The sequence below is a fragment of the Diachasmimorpha longicaudata genome, chromosome 2, assembly GCF_034640455.1.
Source record: "Diachasmimorpha longicaudata isolate KC_UGA_2023 chromosome 2, iyDiaLong2, whole genome shotgun sequence".
In the NCBI taxonomy this organism is placed as follows: Eukaryota; Metazoa; Arthropoda; class Insecta; order Hymenoptera; family Braconidae; genus Diachasmimorpha; species Diachasmimorpha longicaudata.
The window spans coordinates 11,210,249-11,228,907 of NC_087226.1; the positions used below are offsets into that span (position 1 = coordinate 11,210,249).

Below are 18,659 nucleotides of genomic sequence, written 5' to 3' on the forward strand. Positions count from 1 at the left end.
ATCAGCGAGCTTATTAGAGACTTACATTTGTAATCAGTATTTTGAAAAATGAAACGCAATTGAAGAACTAATAAATTTTATTTTTTGTACCACAGTGTCTGTGAGTTATTGTTGATGAAGATCTTGAAGTCTGTTCTGGTCAAGAAAAAAATAATTTTGACTTGATTCTCTGTTGTTTTAACCTGATTTTCAATCCACAAAATATGGAAATCTATTTGCCTGTCAATACCCCATAAATTTGACAAAGTCATTGATGAAAAAATGAAATACTTACGAACGATGCCAGCACGATGAGAAGACTCGGAATTTCTCTGGGGTCTTGTATTCTCATTGCGATTATTACAGGCACTATCGTTGATTGCAGCACTGTCACACATTTAAGGTAATCACAATTATATTACTAATTACAATCACAAGTAGATAAATTGTGGGCATCTATCACGTTGATCTTGAACGATTGCTACGGTTGAGTGACGCTGTCGCCATCTTGATTATGAGGGTATCCAATGTAAAATGTTGAGACTAGTATTTCGTTGGTAATATATAACTACAAAGAATGTCCTTCAGTGTTTGTCCATGCAACTACTTGTTTCACACTGTGAAGGATGGGCCTCACATTCATTGAAATTATGATGAGTAAATGATCATGAAAATATTAAATTATAATTAGACATACGATTGACTGTTCCATTATACTGGAGTAGTTCCAGGGAATAAATCCAAATGACTGATTCTCATGAAAATTTACTCAACTACGAAAAAGTCTCCTGACATTTTTATCGAGAACTACTTGATTCCAAATACAGAAAAATCTTAATGGACAATGACTATGTTCCTCACTCAATCGATAACAATTTGTCTAACTTGTGATTTCACATTCATTGGGAGAGTTGTAAGGCTATTGATAAAATGAGTTATCATCACAATCTTATTCTTCTGCAAAGTTAATGCAATTTCTCCAAGACTGGAGAACGTGTTTCATTGAATTTTTCCCTTGGCACTTCACCTGAAGTCTTGATAACCCTCCACGAACCAAAAAATATTTTTTTTATTATAATTTGAGGTCAAAAGAAGCTCTCCAAGACTCCGGTAACAATTCCAACTCCTCAGGAACCATAATTCTCCGTAAAAAACGCCTAATAAGATACGAGGACCTTCCTTTGAGCATTCGGAAACGCCTAGCAAAGAATTTAGAAACAATATCAGATTATGAGGACGATCTGGACGACGAGGAGTCCGATAGCTTCCAGAGTATAGACAGATATAACCGAGGACCTTCGGATGCTGATAATGACTTTGATGACCACAGCGTGGACAAGCGTGCAGCCATGACAAACGAAGAAGAATCAAACGAGCAAGGGGTTGAAGAAATCGGTGTAAATGACCCAGTTCCAAATAAATCTCGTGTGAAGAGAGATAAAATTCTGCAAGAAGACCTCCGAAAGAAAGTAAATTTAGAACTAGCAAAATCCCAGCTAGAAAGAGTAGAGAAGAAAGTGGAGGATGAAATTAGGAGCTTAAAGAAGCGATCGAAATCCTCTGGGGATACTTCGAAAAGCGAAAGTGACTCGAAAAAACGTCAAATAATTACCCCAAACGTTTCGTCTCATCCGCGTCTCCTGAAAATTGAAGTGGATACTTTCGAAATCGGTCAAGAATCACCGAAAGACACTTTTGACAGTGTTGACAGATTAAAAAAGTCTGAAATAGACGCCGTATCCTCAAAAAGTAGTCCTGATCTGCAGAAAGATGTCAGAAGAGAACTACCTCTCTCCGGAACTGAAAATGAACTTCGGAACAAAGATAAAAATGAGCCAAAAGAAGTTGAAGATCAACTGCAGAGGAGAATTGAAGCCGTGAAAGAGAAGGTGAAACGAGAGATCGAGGAAAACGCCAGGATCAAAGAGATCGAGGCAAATAACGCGAAGTATGATGAATTAATGAGATCAGAGGAGAAGAATGTGGAGGACACGATGAATGATAGTGGCAGGGAGAAACGACTGGAAGAGGATGACCGTGAGGAGTCTGGCATCATTAATGGGACTGACCAGGACGAGGCAGAGGTCGCTGAAGAAGATGATAGCTTACATGGGAGCATTCGGAAGAGATCGGCAGCTGTCTATGATGATCTTGGCGATAACAGCGAGATTGAAGAGGAGATTAAGTTAAGGAGGAAGGGAAATCCTAAAACACGGAAGTTTCGAAAATCTGTGATACCAGCCCCCAGGTACAATGGCCTCGATGACAGTGATTCAGATTTGGAAATTGAAAAGTCAGAGGTAAAATGATGAGGGTAAATGTTCCAGGTGCAGTCAGCAAAAACGAATATGCGAATTTCCCAGGCAAATTGTTATTTTATTTGGTTTTTTAATTTTTCAAAAGAGCTGGTAATTTAAACATTCGTTCTTGCTGAGGACATTATATTCGACCCTTATTGAATACTTGAGTAGAACAAAAAATGAACATGTTGGGTAACAATCGATGGTGAGATAACATGAGCTACTGGAATATTTACCTGAGTATTTTTGGAGACGATACGACGTTAGAGCCAGGCCAATCGATTTGTTCGTAGGTCTAAGGGATTGAAGGAGGGTAAACGAAGATTAAAGCATTCCAAGTTTAGCGGGACTAGGGATGAACGTGAAAGTTTTTTGTTTCCCGGCCGATTGTATACGAGACAACGGAGGGAGATGAAGGCTCGGAGGAGACGGATAGGGTCTCACAAGAAGAAGCGAGGGGGAAAGCCGAGACACAAGCATCGGGTAATATTTCAAGTTAATCATTTATAAATCCGGGATGAGGCATTGGGTAAGCCGGAGGATTTAAAGAATTAATCACTGGATGGGAAACTTTCATAAGTTCTCTCATTATTTTTTTGTCCATTCCAACGGTATGAGCCAAAACGTTCTTGATGTGAACACAACTTCTATTTCTCTTTGGGGATTATTAGGCAATTACTCCAAAAAACCTGAGCTTTCTATCAAGTTTTTACAAAATCTGACATTTTTGTAGAATAATTGTTTGAGATAAGTTTAAGGTTTTCTAAATAAATAGAAAATTCAGAGACAGAGTGGAGGCCTCGATGGAGGTGAAATTAAAGGAAGATGGGAGAGGGCTGCGGACGAGCCTTTGGATGAGGTAGTGGCGGATTCTGTTGCCGATGCAAACTCGATGGGAGACCTTGCCAATGCTCAGGATTTGGGTGCACAGCTCGCCCCCGAGTACCAAGAGGCCTTCGGGGGTCTCCCCAACCAGCCTAACGCGGCCTTAGCACGATACAAGAGAATCAGAAGATCGTCTTGATGAAAAAGTTTAAGATAATTCTCAATGTAATTAGCATAATCACGTGACATTCTGTGCTCAATAGCTACTTTAAGCATTAAACCCCTTGGGAAGGGGGTCAGGTCTCGACGAATGAATAAATAATTCTTTTGATATTTAACGACAATTTAATAGAGCCTGATTATTTACAAAATTTTCTAAAAAACATTGGATTTTCATTCTCTTTCCCTTCTAACTTCTCCTTAAACTCTAAAAAATGTCCGATTAACTATTTATTAAACTTTTCATTATGCGATAGAACGGTTTTTTTTCTTAGAAAAAAAGGGGATAAAAATTCTGACAATTGGATGAAAACAAAGCGGATAAAGAGTTTTCATTATGGTGTCCTATTTTTTGTCTTTGTTCAATTTATTATTGAATTTATTCTTTTTCCATCGCTCTCGGTTTATTCTATTTTCCTTTAACATTTAATGTGCTGTTCCTCTCTCATCCATGGCACAGTAGAACGACCACTCTCATTGCACATACCCATTTTCATTTTATTCCTCTATCGATTTTAATGAGATATACATCCAGGTTTTTCGACTTCATCCAATAATTATTCTCTCAGCTGACACTATCACTTCTTTCATGTTTTCCTCAATATTTTCTCAGTAATTTGTGCGCATTTACAATTGTCGTACTTTAATATTATTCTTTTTTTTTCACTCGTTTCTCGTCATTCTCCCCCAGTTCGAGCGTTACAGTTATTCTAATAAATGTATAAACTATTATATTACACAATGCGTGAGAGGAATATTATTTACAACGTTTGTATGTTCTTGTTTAGTCATTTAATTTGTAGTTTTGGATTATTTTTTCAATTGTATAAAGGGTGAAAGGGGCTCGGGAGGAGGGGGGAGGGATGGTGGGAATTGAAAAGAGACGGATAATTATTAGAGAGCTATTACCGAGATGGATATACACTTTCCCATGTACCATTCGTAACCAGAATTTGACGAATAAATTTCCATCGATACGGCGAGTCCGTTTGTTTAATTTCTCAATTAATTATTTCCATTTTCATACTTGGTTTTTATTATAGAGAAGATGATCTGGCCAATTAATTATTTAATGCTCGTTTTTAATTATTAAAATCTAATGACGTCAACATCGAATATCAGAATGTAAGAAAAATTTGAAAAAGTCACCTCGCATTGTCTCTCATGACTTGCGAATTCTTTAAATATATTTTTATTATTTTCATTGTTACAAGATTATTTGAATTCGCGCGTGAACGACATTGGAATTTTATTTATTAAATTTATTGAATTGAATTATTAAATTTTCAGTTATCGTCAGCAAGGCTTTATTTAAAATGACTTTAATGTGATTTAATCATGCATTTTTTAATGGACAAATTGGGAAGAAAAATTGTTTAGTACTTGGATTATTATTTTTTTCAACATTTCTTCCGTATTTTCTTGGTTCGTCATTTTATGCTGTTTAACTATGAAAATCGATGTTTGAGTAAATGTTGTTCATTCATGATCATATGAGACAATTATCCCCACATCACAAGGATTTTCCGGGATTCATCTAAAAATTCTGGCTGTTTTATCCACACGTAACGTCGACTATTTACAAATAATTACAATAATTTTCTGTCTCCCTCTTCCCGCAATCTTGATTCATAAAATAATGAAACAAGTAACAGATAATAAAAACCATTCTCTCCTCCTCTAGTCATTTTCTAGATCGTGAGGTTCTTTTCACCCTCTCTACTCTTTCTAATTTCTCCCTTTCATTGTAAAAACAATAATTCTTCAACAAGAATAATTCTGTCTACTCTGTGGTATGAGGAGATAACTGAAAAAACTCCAAAAATTATACCGAATCTATTCATTAAAATGAAGAATAAATTGAGTAAATATAACTATTTTTATCTCCTGATTCCACTTTGAACAAATTTCATTGCAAGAAAGGCAATAAAGACTAGTGTTTCGATTCATTAGCATTTCATGTCCTAGCTCCCAGTTCGAATCTCATTCTCATGTGTCTGGTCTGAACGATATTATCTGGTCTAAATATAACGGTACATAATACATAACCATTGCAATTGGTATGGGGTCCAATTTTATTGGTCTCTTTATCATACACAGACATATTGCTGTGTAATTCTCTCTCATTACAGGGATTTTATTATGTAAAAAGTAATTAATTTGTTACCGTGTTACCGCGGATAGTGCATTTTTTTTCGTACTAGTTAGTCATTTTTAAAGAGATACAATGGTGAATAATATTTTTTGTAGTGGTTCCGTGATATTTAGACCCCTATTCGATGAAGACCCTTCCATTTACCTAATCCCCCACTTGTTTAAGTACTAAACATTTGCGCTGGATCAACAAAAAATAAAATCTAAGTGAATAGAATACCACATTACCTCCCAATCCCTCCGGAATTCGCAGACCTCTTATTTTTTGGCACTACTTCCGAACACTGAGAATTCAATTAAAACAACTGGAAACTGCTCTCACAGAACTATTACTATTTTTCCTGAATTTTCCCTCTTGCCTTTCAGTTTAGTCTTTCAACTGTCAACTGCTTAGCAGAATTCACAATGAGATTAAGGGAAGAGAAAAATGGACTATCTGATTTCACAAATCAAATAAATTATTCAACTGAATTTTCAAATTAATCTCTCAACTGAAAAATTCATCCGCTCACTTACACTTGTATCAAATTTTTCTTAATGATAGAACATGAAATTTCCTAATATTTCTCCCCCCCTCCCCCCATTTGGATAAATATTTGAAAATTACGAGATTGTGTAGATAAAAACATTCTTTTCTTAGTAAAACCTACTCGGGCCTTTTCTTCCAGAAAGGATCATTCAACTCACCGACAATTATTTCATTAACAACTATTCAAATGTGTATAAAGTACAGTATTACTTTCAAAAAATCAATTGACAATTGCGGAGGGTACAGGCGAGAGCCCCAATACGTGCCACAAATTTATATTTATTATGATTCAATTTTTCATTGTTATTTTTTCCTCATTGTTCCCCATGACCTTTACCATTCCATTGTATTATCCTAATCTTCGCTCCATAATTATCGCCGTAAATTCATAAGGAATTTTTACAAGAACCCTCTGTACTCAAGGAACACCACACGAGAAAACAAATTATTGATTTTGTGATGAGAAAAAAAGATAATTAAATTATTGCGTCATCGCTACGGTTTTTTTCGGTGGCAGTTTTCTAAATGAATCTGCCTTAGCTCTCCACTGATATTCTTAACATGAACTTCCTTATTAACTTCCCCCGTTAAAATTGTAAGAAGATTGAAATGATATGCAGATAACAACAATTAATTATCACAGCGTGCCGAAGGCCTGTATTATCGCAATTCAATGGAAAGAAGAAAGCAGTTGGTGTAAATAAAAAATTTTCCGGACAAGAAATGGAATACTATATTGTCTCCTCATTTCACTGAACGATAGAATGGACTCGTCAACTTTCTAATTAACAATAACTTGCGATTTTTAAAATATTATACAGAAATTATGTAAAGAAACGACTGAGATTTATTTTTTGCAACAAAATCCGTTTCTGTGTAAAACATTGACGAGTAGCGTACAAAGGGAAAGTAATTTTTAAAAAAGTATTGACTACGAAACGTGCTCCTTCGGGCACAAATTCAGTGTCGAATAAATTCTTCTTATGTTCCTCTCAACATCAATCCTTTTCCTTCCAACAGTTATATATATTTAACTTGTCTCTGTATATCTGTATACTTGAATGCCTCGAGGCGAATCACAATTTATAAATCTCTTCTTACTCACAAAAAAAAACAGAACAAAGATGAAACAAGAAGTGGAACAGAGGAAAAATATGTAAAATTTGAGAAAAGAAAATCTTTATCTACAGTATCCAGTCACTTATTCATATTTATGAGAAAATTGAGTTTAATGGATTAATTGAATGCTTTGACTCTCAATGTTTCCCTTATACATTGTCATTCACTAATCTTTACTCTTAATAATTTCACTCTTTTGTGCATTTTTAGAGATCATATTATGATACAATGTACAAAGTAGTATAAAATAAAAAAAGAATTGATAAATTTTTTTATAACGACGATGAAATTTCAAGTATGCTAATCAACTCAATCGTTAACAAATCAAATAATTTGTTGCATAGATGAAAAATTTTCAAACGGAGGCACAAAGAAATATAACAGTCATAATTTCTGTAATTGAATTGAATGAGGAGTAGAGTTTTTCACGTATTTTCAATTATGGAGATATCGATTGAAATTGTACACTTCTAAATTTTAGCATCTTGCTATATATTTAATTTTCATTGACAATTGAAACTGTTCAAGACGCAAGATAATGCGTCTTTGGATAAGATTATTATGCCCCAGAATTTGACAATTCAATTTCATTTCACCATACGAAAAAATTATCGCATGTAATACCACAAGAGCTCCGAAATTATCGGATATTTCCCGATAGGTTCGTTGCAAACAAATGAACGTGTCAAGTTTTCCAGTTTAAAAATCACGAGCGCGAAGCGCGAGTGATTTTTCTGGAAAACTTAACAAGCTTATTTGTTTGCAGGGAACCTTGAGGGAAATATCAGATAATTTCGAAGTTCGAGTGGTATTCGGGGGATTATTTTTTGCATCCAAATCTTGGCCGATAGAATTGCACCATGAGACATAATTTTCAACGAATTGCCATTAATCTGTCAGATACAATTGAGGGTTACTTCAACATTTGTTTTTTTTTATATATATCAACATGCAAAATTTCCAGTGAAATTTCCAAGAATATCCGCTGAAATACCGTGTTGACTATACAAAATAACGTCGAATGGTGCAATCCTATTGGCCAAGATTTGGATGGGAAAAATAATCACATATAATACCACAAGTGGTTCAAAATTATCGAATATTTCCCGATAGATTCGTTGCAAACAAATGAAGGAGTCAAGTTTTTCAGGCTAAAAAATCACGAGTGCGAAGCACGAGTGATTTTTCCTGAAAAACTTGACGACTTCATTTGTATGCAGGGAACCTAGAGGGAAATATTCTATAATTTTGAAGCTCGAGTGGTATTCAGGGGATTATTTTTCCTATCCAAATTTCGGCCAAGAGAATTGTGCCATGACATGAAAAGAGGTTTATTTGGTTAAGTGTCGTTTGTTTACCAAAATATTCAAAAAATTATCGCTGATATTCGAGGTAGGCTATACAAAATATCAACAAATGGTGCAATTCTATTGGCTGAAATTTGGGTGGGAAAAATAATCAACAAAATTTCAAACTTTTTTAAAAAACTCCAATATTAAATTCCAAATTGTTGAGTAATTAACAAACGCTGTAATAAATCAATCAGTCGGTCGTCCCTGTATAATTGTCTACCCCAACGGTAGATATATCCAGAACTAAATCGAACCACAAATAACTCAATCCCCTCATAGAAATCAATCGCAGAAATTTGTCAAAAATAGACTGAATAAATTCATCCGAAGCATTATCGAATAATGTCAATCAAATTGTCCTCGTTTCGAATTAAAATCCAACAACACCAGGATAAAATAACAATTTATCCTAAGAGAGAAAAATATGGAGCAGGTGAATTGAATCCACATATGAGTCGACGATAATTTCAATTATCTCATAAACGTTATTTCATGCTTTTGGAATTGGAAAAATGCTTTGCAAATGATTATCTCTCTAGCTAAATAAAAATAATTGTTTAAAGACGATCTAGCCTAAAGTGATCTTCGGCATTAGCATCTGATATCACCATATCAGGATCGGTGAGCATCTGTAGACCGTCCAGGTCAATGGGTCCGAGGCCCTGTCTCAGGGCATCGTCCGATGTAAATAAATCTGGATCAAACTCACCAGACATCGATGAGCCCAAGTCCTTGGCAAACTCTGGACTCGTTAGGTCATCTGTCCCCGAAAAATCTGCGAACATAATGACAGCCTCTTTTAATACGTCATTTTTTTTCAATCCAGACAATGTAAAGCGCTTGTCTCCTTAGGACAGAGGGGGTAAACACTTTACATTTACCTCCTCCCAAGAGTCTAAACGCTTATCAGTTCACGGTTAATCACGATTTAATCAATGTATACTTGATATTGAAACGAGGTTTAACCCAGTTTCGGTCCGAAATTATGCAGGATCTTTATGAAGATCTTTCTATCGGTTTTTAATTGGAACATAAATCTTGGAAACCGAATTCGGAGCTATGAATAAATCGGCCCATCATTCTTCACCACTGCACTACAGAAATACAGGTGTTAAATCTGCTTCATTCATGGTTTTAAATAATTGTCCCAATGACCTTTCGCCGACGACTGACAGTCACTGAATTCCCATTGTACTTATCTGAGTGATCGCGTCGTATATATATACACAGGTACGTTATCACGAAAGATGGACCGCGATCGATTGATTTCATTAGCCAATTAGTCGAAATTGGGCAAGTGAAACTAAAAACTTAAATTTATATAATTCTTTCAAACTATCTCAATTCTTTACCGCGTGACATCACGATTTAAGCATAGCCCCTATTTTCTTCATCAACAATGGTCATAAATTACAGAACCCTTTCCCTCCTCAATCGCGTGACGATCCATTTTTACGTCCTCAGTGGTTCGTATTTTAAGAACGTACTAATGGTTCGGCATTTCAGTATCATGGTCTGGCTTTGAGAACTTTCCTGACTGAAACTGATTTTAGTACGTCTTAAATGTTGAATTTCAGTATTTTTTAGGTAATTATAAGACCCTATCATCAATATGCTCTCTAGGTGCGTCGAGGGTAGGGGATTTATCGATTTTAAACGCAATTCAGAATTTATTCAATCCTAATTTAGTGTTGTCCTGATTTGAATATTGTCGTGAACCTGAAATATTCCAGATTCCGGAATATGATGTACCGGATTCGAGGATCAGAAAGCTCTGCACACGAACCGGTTTTTAGAAACGTGAAGAGGCACTCTAGCGTGATGAATATGGAGTAATCATTGAATTCGTCGCAATTGATTTTCAGTATAATTAAAGATCATCCAAGTGTTATTTTCGCCTTGTTGTCCTTTGGAAAATACCTTTCACCGGCCAATTGAACACCCAAATAATATTCATTCACCTGTCAGTATAATTGTAGGTGTATTGGGTGTCTGAGGCGTCAATTGTTGCGTCGTAGTTGGTGTCCTCGGTTGATATGCCATCTGAGGACTCGTACTGTAGTATCCTCCGTCACTACTACCCAATTCTCCGCCCACATTAATCATATCATTCTGTTGGAACAACAAAGTATCATGAAAAAAACCATAAATTACCCCAGGCCATAATTAATTAACTATTCAAATCCTGTGATAGATGAGGTAAATTATAGGGTAGACTCACCTGGCTGTAGCTCGACGTCTCGTTCGTCGAGCCAATGTACGAACTAATGCTGTTGGGGTCCACCGTTGAATCCATCTAGTGCAAACATAAAACATAATTCTCCTTTAATTATTTTAGCATGACAGTGTTCATGTTTTTTTGTGTTCCTCAATGTTGAAAGCATTTTAATGGCCTTTTTACGGACTGAAGCTGCCATCGATCGCCTACCTCGAAGCTTTTTTTCTGTCATTTTCATGTTCAAAAACGTTTCGATATTTTTTATTCTTAGTTACATTTTTTTGTAAGTCTCTGAGTGAACACATGGAATTTGTTGAGTTGAGTCTGGGCTTGAACTTAGTAGCAGGACAATCAAAGATTTCTAGAGATTCGCCTCAGTGCGAAAACAACTGTCACTCATTACAACGGATGTAAGCTCATCATATCGATATTATCATGAGGAATATGTCGATGTTGATATTGAACAGGAGCATAATAGAGACTTTCGATTACTTTGTTGAATTTCAAAATGGTATACAATGTAACTAGGGCTTGACTCTCATGGGTAAAGTGGTCTTTGATCGTTAGGAAGGAAGCACTCGCCTCTAGCGAGTGTTACACACCTCCCATCCTCCAAAAAATAACTTTTTCTGACGGACGCAAAGTATCGCCTTAGGCGAACCTCGTTTACGACTCGCCAACGCCTCGTGCTACAAACTGCACACTCCTCATAAACGTCCCGTTTCCATCCTTATGATCCAATGTACTATTTTCGGCACAGGGGAGGAGTTGTGTAGCGCTCGCCGCAGGCCCGAAAAATTTCCATGGAAAGTGTGGAAATAACATGAATTGCGTAGAAAATCATTCGATTCTGACGACTTGTTGGTAAACTATTTTCGTTTTCATAAAAAATAAAAAGTGAAAAACTTTTTCGATGGTAGTAGAAGTCTAATAAGAATTTAATATAATTTCCCAGACAAATCACTGGAGTTTTTTATTCTATTTTGATGTGTATGGACCGATGAGCCCAGGATTTGCTATTCTACTTGATATCGTTGTTTTACGACGATGGGAGGGGAATAACAACTACCTGCGAGGTCCAACCGGACTCCACGAGCTGCTGCACAACTTGGGCCCAGTCCTAACGGTAGGCAGGTAACAGAATAAAGAATTGGAGCTTTTGAGTCACAATTTGTGGGAGGTAATTTTAATTAGAATTTTTCGCATGCTTCCCACTACATATTGCCTAAACTCTTGCAATTTCGCAACGATGGGTTTATATTTCATCGTGAGAATTGAAATATACTCACCACTTCCTGATATTTTGTCAATTTTATTGGAATAGAAAAAAGGGAAAAATCGAAATTAAGTTTTTTATGTCGCAATTAAAAATTGACTCTAATTTATCAACGAATGTTTACTCACCACTCCCTTCAGTAAGCACAAACATAAAGCATAAGTAACTCGTTAATTATCGGTTTTAATCCATCAAGTTATTTTTTATTCGTATAGATTTAGCTTCGCTTGCCACTTGCACTCGTATTATTGATTACAACTATGAGCTTAGACTTTAAAAACAGCATAGATGTTACCGTGGGCCGACCCATTCATGCTCGAATCAATAATTAATTACTAACCATATTAAACTGCTCAAATGTCTGTTGGAGTGCAGCGGCCTGTGCCTGATTAATGAAGTAGCTGTTTTGGTCTATGCTGTCCGACGTGAGGCTGGGTGGTCCGGGATGGCCTGTGGGACTTGGTGGTGCCGATGGATTGTTACTGTAGCTCAGAGGGCTCCCCTTAAATTGAATTAATCCGCAGATCAATGAAAAATTCCGGAGAGATTGGTGAATCGAAAAATTATGTAAGAATTATCTTACTTGAACTGTTAATCCAGGAGATGACTGGGGGGAGGGTCTCACTGGCTGATTTGTCCTGTACGAACCGAGGGAATTGAGCTGTTGTTGATGTTGAGGTTGCGAGGTTTTCTAGAGTTGAAGGACACAACAGATTATAAGTATATCTACTTAATTAATTTTTCTAAAGAAATCATTGTAATTCGAAGTTGAATCTTATTTTTTAACAGGGATATCGAGGAAGGTCATCAAAGAGGAAAAATTCATCTGTTCGAGATAATGATTTTGTTATATTTTCAACTAGCACGTCCAATGATTCAATAAAACCAATATGTGATTTCTAACAAATTATGGAAAATGCAGGAAAGTTCCCTGAAATCTTGCAATAAAACTAATGAATACCATTTATTAAAGTTTATTACACTCACGGGACTTTGTGGTGGCACTGGACTGTGTGGCTGTTGATAAATGTAATGGTGAGCAGGACTGTGTGACGCAGAAGGTGGTGGTTGAGCAGGCGTTTGCCCGTAGGACTGTAGATCCTGTTGCGAAGTACTTGTGCTATTCTCCAATGCCACACCCTGGTGAAAATTATTATCCCCCAATAAATTTGACTTCAAGGAATTAATGCCAAGTGTTCCACTTCACTTATTGATTTTTCTTCAATTCGTCGTATATCTAACATATAACTAGATATTACATTACACGGTTCAATTGGTGTGAATGTGATGGATTGAAGTGAAAATTTAGAGAAGTCATTGATTCTACGGAGATTCGTTTTACAAACGTAAGCAAATTTGTTTAATTGAGGGCCTTGACTAGTAATTTAAATTGCTTTTCTTCTCTTATTCGCCAGAGAAGGGAAAATACAATAACAAACCTACGCAATATCTCTCACTGTAAACGCTTATTTTTTTTATAAACGTTCTCCATGGAGTGCAGCCATTCCAAGTATTTTCTTAAATTAAAAATCCAAACAGAGACACTATGTCTCACGATCTCACGAAGGGGTATCTATCGAGCTTGAATAAACTTTTATAATATCCATTTCTCGTTAGTATTTTCATCTTGTTTCACTTGGATATAAATAGAATAACATTAAATTGAATCTCAATAGCGACTTCAAAAACAAACTTCTCTCCACTTCAATAAATCCTATTCCTCACCCTCCGTATAAATCTGAAATTCAGAGCTAAAATTATCTTCACTAGTTTTAAGCGAAACATCCATTCAGACGAGTCGTTCAAATGCAGAGGATGACTTTAAATATTGATCAAAAATATCTAGGAACCTACTAAGGAACGGATTCTGTGATTACAGGATGAACTTTGATAAATCGAAACCTTAAATAGGGTAATTGATGACTGAATCACTTATCTTCTTTATCCGTAATCACAGAAAAGACAGTTGCAATTTATTCATGAAATTATAAGAAGCGAAATGAAAAACCAAAGAAAAACTGTTCACTACTGACCTTACATGTATGGAGAAACCTAGAGTTAACAGGCACTGATAAATGGTTCTGCAAAATAATAAAGACAAAGAAACCACTACAAAAAAAGGCAAAATCAAAAAGTGTTTAAAATATAAATAAAAGTGAAAAAAAATCGTGTTTCGTAAAGAAATAAAAATAATGAGCGATAAATAAAGGATAATGAGAGTGTCAGAAACGGTTAAACATAAAAGTTAGAATAAGGGATGAAAATAAGCACTGGGAGTAAGGAACAAAGGGGTAGATGATGATCGGGCTGATAGCAATCTCTTTCATGCAGCCAACTTACGACCTTTTCCACTACAATGGATTGAGGATACCTTCGAAACATACGGGTAGGCTTCTCTTGGCTCTTTCGTGAAGGCGATAATGATACAAATGAGGCGAGAGAAGAAAATTGTGGTGATTAAAAATATGGAAGCGGATTTCATGCATTTCTACAACACACAAATACAAATTAAATTTTGTAAGAGGGTAGTTTCAATTTGATGATTGAAAATGTTCTGAAAATATCAAGAATATTGTGCCTGAAAATTACATTCCCTCAGAAGTAAATCGATAATTCATCAGCCGAAGAAGACATAAAATCACAAACAATATGCAATTATTTGCTTGGTATTTTTCAACGAGCACTTTGCAATCATGCACTTTGTTTCAAGCACAGACAGTGAAGTTGTGGGCCCCGAAAACATTATCTCATGTGTCTTAATCCATGTTTCTACACAAAATTCATCAACAAACAGTCTAAGAAATTTTTCGATTCATATCTCTCGTCAAAAAAGAGACTTCGTTCATTAACTTATGATGATTTCCCTATCATCTAGGGTTTCAGACTCGATAAATCTAGTTTATTCAACATTTTATGTTGTTTCCGTACAACAACTGACTACAACTAAACAATCCAGACAACACAATCTAAAAATGGACCAGGAATATTTACTTGGGCGGCTGGTGGACTGTGTTCCTGTGAAAAGGATAGCCTCCCAGCTTGTGCCAAGCTGGTTGGCGACAAGGTCGTAGGACTGCCCGTTTGAGGACTCTGGAATAAATCCACAGAGCGATTTCTTCTTTTCTTTTATCCAACTTCACATATATATTGTTTATCGCCTGGACATTCCACACGCATTTACACGAATAATATGAAATGTTATTCTCGTGCTAGAGATGGAATAATTTTAATATCCAGTCTTAACAATTTACCTCAGTACAAAAAAAATGTGCATTTGCTTTATTATATTTTCGATATTTAACCCATGGGAGCAAGAGTGAGAGAAGTTGGGTTTGGGTCCTGACACTAGTGCAGTAATAGAAGCGGAGCCCATATTTACACAAACACCACGATAAAAGAGCGACAAGTGGGGTAGTACGATGTGCCCCAATGGGTCAAATCCGATTAAAGCATTGTGCGGCTAAATAACATGAAAAATATTGAAATATGATGTTTTTTAATTGAAGAAAAATGTATGATACACTCTGACAGAAAGAAAACCGGAGTAATTCCTTGGCATACCTTCGGTAAATCTATGGAAGTGGCATCGGACTGAATACGCTGTTAGAAAAGCGAAGAAAATGAAATACCTCAATCAAGCTCAATTATCTTATTATCATTGAAATTAATATAAAAAACGAAACTGTGTAATACTGTGCTTCAATAGTGAGACGATTCGTTTGCTCCCTGTATTGCTTATTATCATAATCATCTTGGCTGATCCTTTGAAAAACGATTTTGTTGGTTTGTCTGGTAATTTATGAATGAAAAAGTGACTCACATTGCTATACTGCGTACTACTGGAGTGATCCTCTTGATCCAGTGGTGTATGAAGTGGTGAGGGGAAGTGAACGTTACTCAGATCTGGCAGAGAACCCGTATTGTTACTAATTGGTGTCTGGGGACCTGGTGGTTGTGAGCTTGGATATATACTGAAAAAAACAACACAAGATTATTGAAAGTCTACGTTCGTAGAAAATAATGTCAGTTAATCTTTTGCCTAATTCTGAAATATGTCTTACTGACGATTTCGAGATATCCATATTTGCAAAAGAAATCTCAAATGTCCTCGTATTATCCGGAGCCCTCGAATTAAAACTGAATGTTGATTCAATAAATCATCTCCAGAAGTGCCACATCCAATTAACTTTGATCGATCTCAGTCAAAGGAGAAAGGGAGCTGATCTTCATCTCTCATATTGAAAGCGCCCAGAAATTCCATTTTTCAAGAACAGATTTTATCAGAATAATCAATTCCCTGACGTCTCCTCCAAACGATCAAATCAAAACCCCAGTTCCTAACTAAAGGAGGCATTCCACTATTATTTCATATGATAAAAACTCAATAAAACATCTCATAACCAGCTGAAAACCTTTGTTAAACTTTCCGAATTCGGTGTGAATATCCCTCTAGCATAAAAATCTCCGGAGTATGAACACAGGATATAATTGAAAATTTCTGTTTGAACTCCATCAATTATTTTCGCATTTTCTCATGTCCAATAACTTCCCCTAAAAAGTCGGCCATTACTTTATGTTCTCGATATTTTAATTAATTCCTCACTTGAATTTTTTAATCCTCGGATTGGACTGGAATATATTCACTCTACTTCACTTGAAACTTTAATTTTGTATACAATACGAAACGTCGAATCCAGATCGATAATGATTCGTGAATATTGAATTTGCACTGGGTATATGAGGCCATTGGTAACAACTTTATTTGCGAACCATTGACCGGTCACGGGTATCAGAGTTAGCCAACGAAAATAACCCTGGTTCAACCGTCGTTCTCTCGTCAAATGCCGGATTTTGTGCCCATTCAATTATGCACATCACTCTGCCCAATTACTCGATTGCTCGAGCGAATCATTTAATCCGAATATTTATTGTTCATTGATATAAAAATTTAAGTAGATTTTTCATAATAATATTTGAGTATTCGAAATAAAGACTCTAAAATTAAGAATTCCAAATGAAAAATCAAAGCCAAGGGACAGAAATGATGCGTTACTGAATTCAATTACCAATCCGAATTCAAATAAGGATCATTGGAGGTTGACGAGTGCAGCGAATCATTTTATAACAATTTTAACTTTGAACTGTTTCCGTATATAACTGTATTATTGGATTACACGACTCGTGCCCCTCAGATACGAATAAACTTCTGACACAGATCGAATGAAAAGTGAATGTCGAGATAATTGACTTACTGTATTCCGGGTACTCGAGGCATCTCACAGGAAGATCTTGGTCGTTCGATAAAACCATGATGACCATCCCTGTTGTCCCCAGAGGCGTTACCCATCGCATGTTGATCTGTAATGAGCAATAGAAAATATGATTTATCAAGACACACATATAAAGTCAAGAATATACAAAAGGGGGGGGTAGAAGCACCCCTGTCATGAAAAAACCTGTACATTTGTTAGGTTTTTTAGTGGATAATCAATGAATTTTGTTTGATAAGGATTGAAATGCTTCCATGGAAATTGCATTTCATTAAAAATCTTCTCTGAGATGGAGCAAAAATCCCGAGTAAAATCCTGAATACAAATTTCATTGCAGGAATTGTATCACTTGAATTATCAATAGGAATAAAACCATTGTAAAATTGGAAAAGAAGTAAAACAAAAAAAAAACACCGACATGCATCGCTACCTCTGCGATGAGGAATTGGAGACGTGGCCTGACAGGCCTCATTGGCACTCTGATGTAACGCTGAATCCGAATTCGTTCTTCTCCACGTGTCTGGCAGTGGGGGTGACAGGTATGTACCACTATAGGGTGATGTATCGTATCTTTTTTCCATCGGTCGTGATCTCATTGGTCCAACACCGTGCATACTCCTACCTCGATCGTTACTTCTGTACATCATTGGATTGTGCTGCATTTCTTCTAAATTACTTAGTGCCGTCTGAAAAAATAATAAAATAATAATAGTAACCATTCTGCGATTGAGAGAATTACATTTGTGCACAGCCCAGTTGCATTTTGAAAAAATCATCCTGTCATAAAAGTGCTATTCACTTGCTTCACTGCAATTTTGTAAACAGAAAAGAATACTTTTCCCACAAAAATAATTTCTCCATAAAACAAAGTTTTTTATCAGCACAGATCATGTGCCTTAATATGACATTAACTTTTAAGAAGATTTCCCATTAGATTTTAAACTTTATGAAGTTTTGTTGTCTTAGAATCTCTCTGGCATGACAGTGAATATGTCAACAATACTTGACATATTCATTCAAATGTCTTCGACATATTTCAACTACTTATTGAATTGATTAAACGCGAATGGAATTTCAGCCGTCTCGTGACGGCTCTTAAACCATCCATTGAAGGTTGCAGGCAGTTTACGTGCCACCGGAATTACATTAAATTGTCCAAGACGGGTATCAAGCCAGTGGTATTAGAGCAAGGGTATGAGAGGAATTCAATGCAATGGTATTTGACAATCGTTATCCAACTGCCATAAGGAATTCACTCGATAACCATCCACGTGTAAAACATTCAGATGGTATGTAAAAAATTGATGAATCATTTATGACTGAATGAGCGGATGTAGTATGATGGAAAGTTCCTGATTTAGTATTAATCAATTCTCACCAGAGTTATTTATAGGAAATTTCCTTTGTTTTTTTCTCAC

The 18,659-nt window shown here is 36.0% G+C and overlaps 2 protein-coding genes across 13 annotated transcripts in view; one reads left to right on the forward strand and one right to left on the reverse strand.

The window, feature by feature from the left end:
* The first annotated feature begins 225 nt into the window (after positions 1 to 225).
* On the forward strand, positions 226 to 3,360 carry LOC135159765 (uncharacterized). Of its 3 annotated transcripts, none has more exons than XM_064115796.1 (4): positions 226 to 382; positions 1,064 to 2,279; positions 2,553 to 2,762; positions 3,055 to 3,360. In XM_064115796.1, the coding sequence occupies exons 1-4, from the start codon at positions 291 to 293 to the stop codon at positions 3,301 to 3,303; spliced, it is 1,767 nt and encodes a 588-aa protein (XP_063971866.1). In that variant the 5' UTR covers positions 226 to 290; the 3' UTR covers positions 3,304 to 3,360. The 3 variants fall into 3 exon arrangements, with proteins under 3 accessions (XP_063971866.1, XP_063971867.1, XP_063971868.1); XM_064115797.1 differs by having other exon boundaries at positions 3,064 to 3,360; XM_064115798.1 differs by having other exon boundaries at positions 1,064 to 2,227; positions 2,573 to 2,762.
* A 66-nt stretch (positions 3,361 to 3,426) lies between these two features.
* LOC135159761 (CREB-regulated transcription coactivator 1) overlaps positions 3,427 to 18,659 on the reverse strand; it is a 31,841-nt gene continuing 16,608 nt past the window's right edge. For 2 of the 10 annotated variants that reach the window (XM_064115792.1, XM_064115782.1), the window contains 12 exons: positions 17,660 to 17,927; positions 17,224 to 17,329; positions 15,792 to 15,942; positions 15,533 to 15,571; positions 14,963 to 15,061; positions 14,005 to 14,052; positions 12,959 to 13,111; positions 12,555 to 12,662; positions 12,312 to 12,473; positions 10,699 to 10,773; positions 10,439 to 10,589; positions 3,427 to 9,252 (listed from right to left, as the gene is read on the reverse strand). In XM_064115792.1, coding sequence (XP_063971862.1) covers positions 9,035 to 9,252; positions 10,439 to 10,589; positions 10,699 to 10,773; positions 12,312 to 12,473; positions 12,555 to 12,662; positions 12,959 to 13,111; positions 14,005 to 14,052; positions 14,963 to 15,061; positions 15,533 to 15,571; positions 15,792 to 15,942; positions 17,224 to 17,329; positions 17,660 to 17,927 — 1,578 coding nt within the window. In that variant the 3' untranslated portion in view covers positions 3,427 to 9,034. The remainder of the gene's footprint in view (positions 9,253 to 10,438; positions 10,590 to 10,698; positions 10,774 to 12,311; positions 12,474 to 12,554; positions 12,663 to 12,958; positions 13,112 to 14,004; positions 14,053 to 14,962; positions 15,062 to 15,532; positions 15,572 to 15,791; positions 15,943 to 17,223; positions 17,330 to 17,659; positions 17,928 to 18,659) is intronic. The other 8 variants (XM_064115783.1, XM_064115784.1, XM_064115785.1 and 5 more) reach the window with 8 other exon arrangements.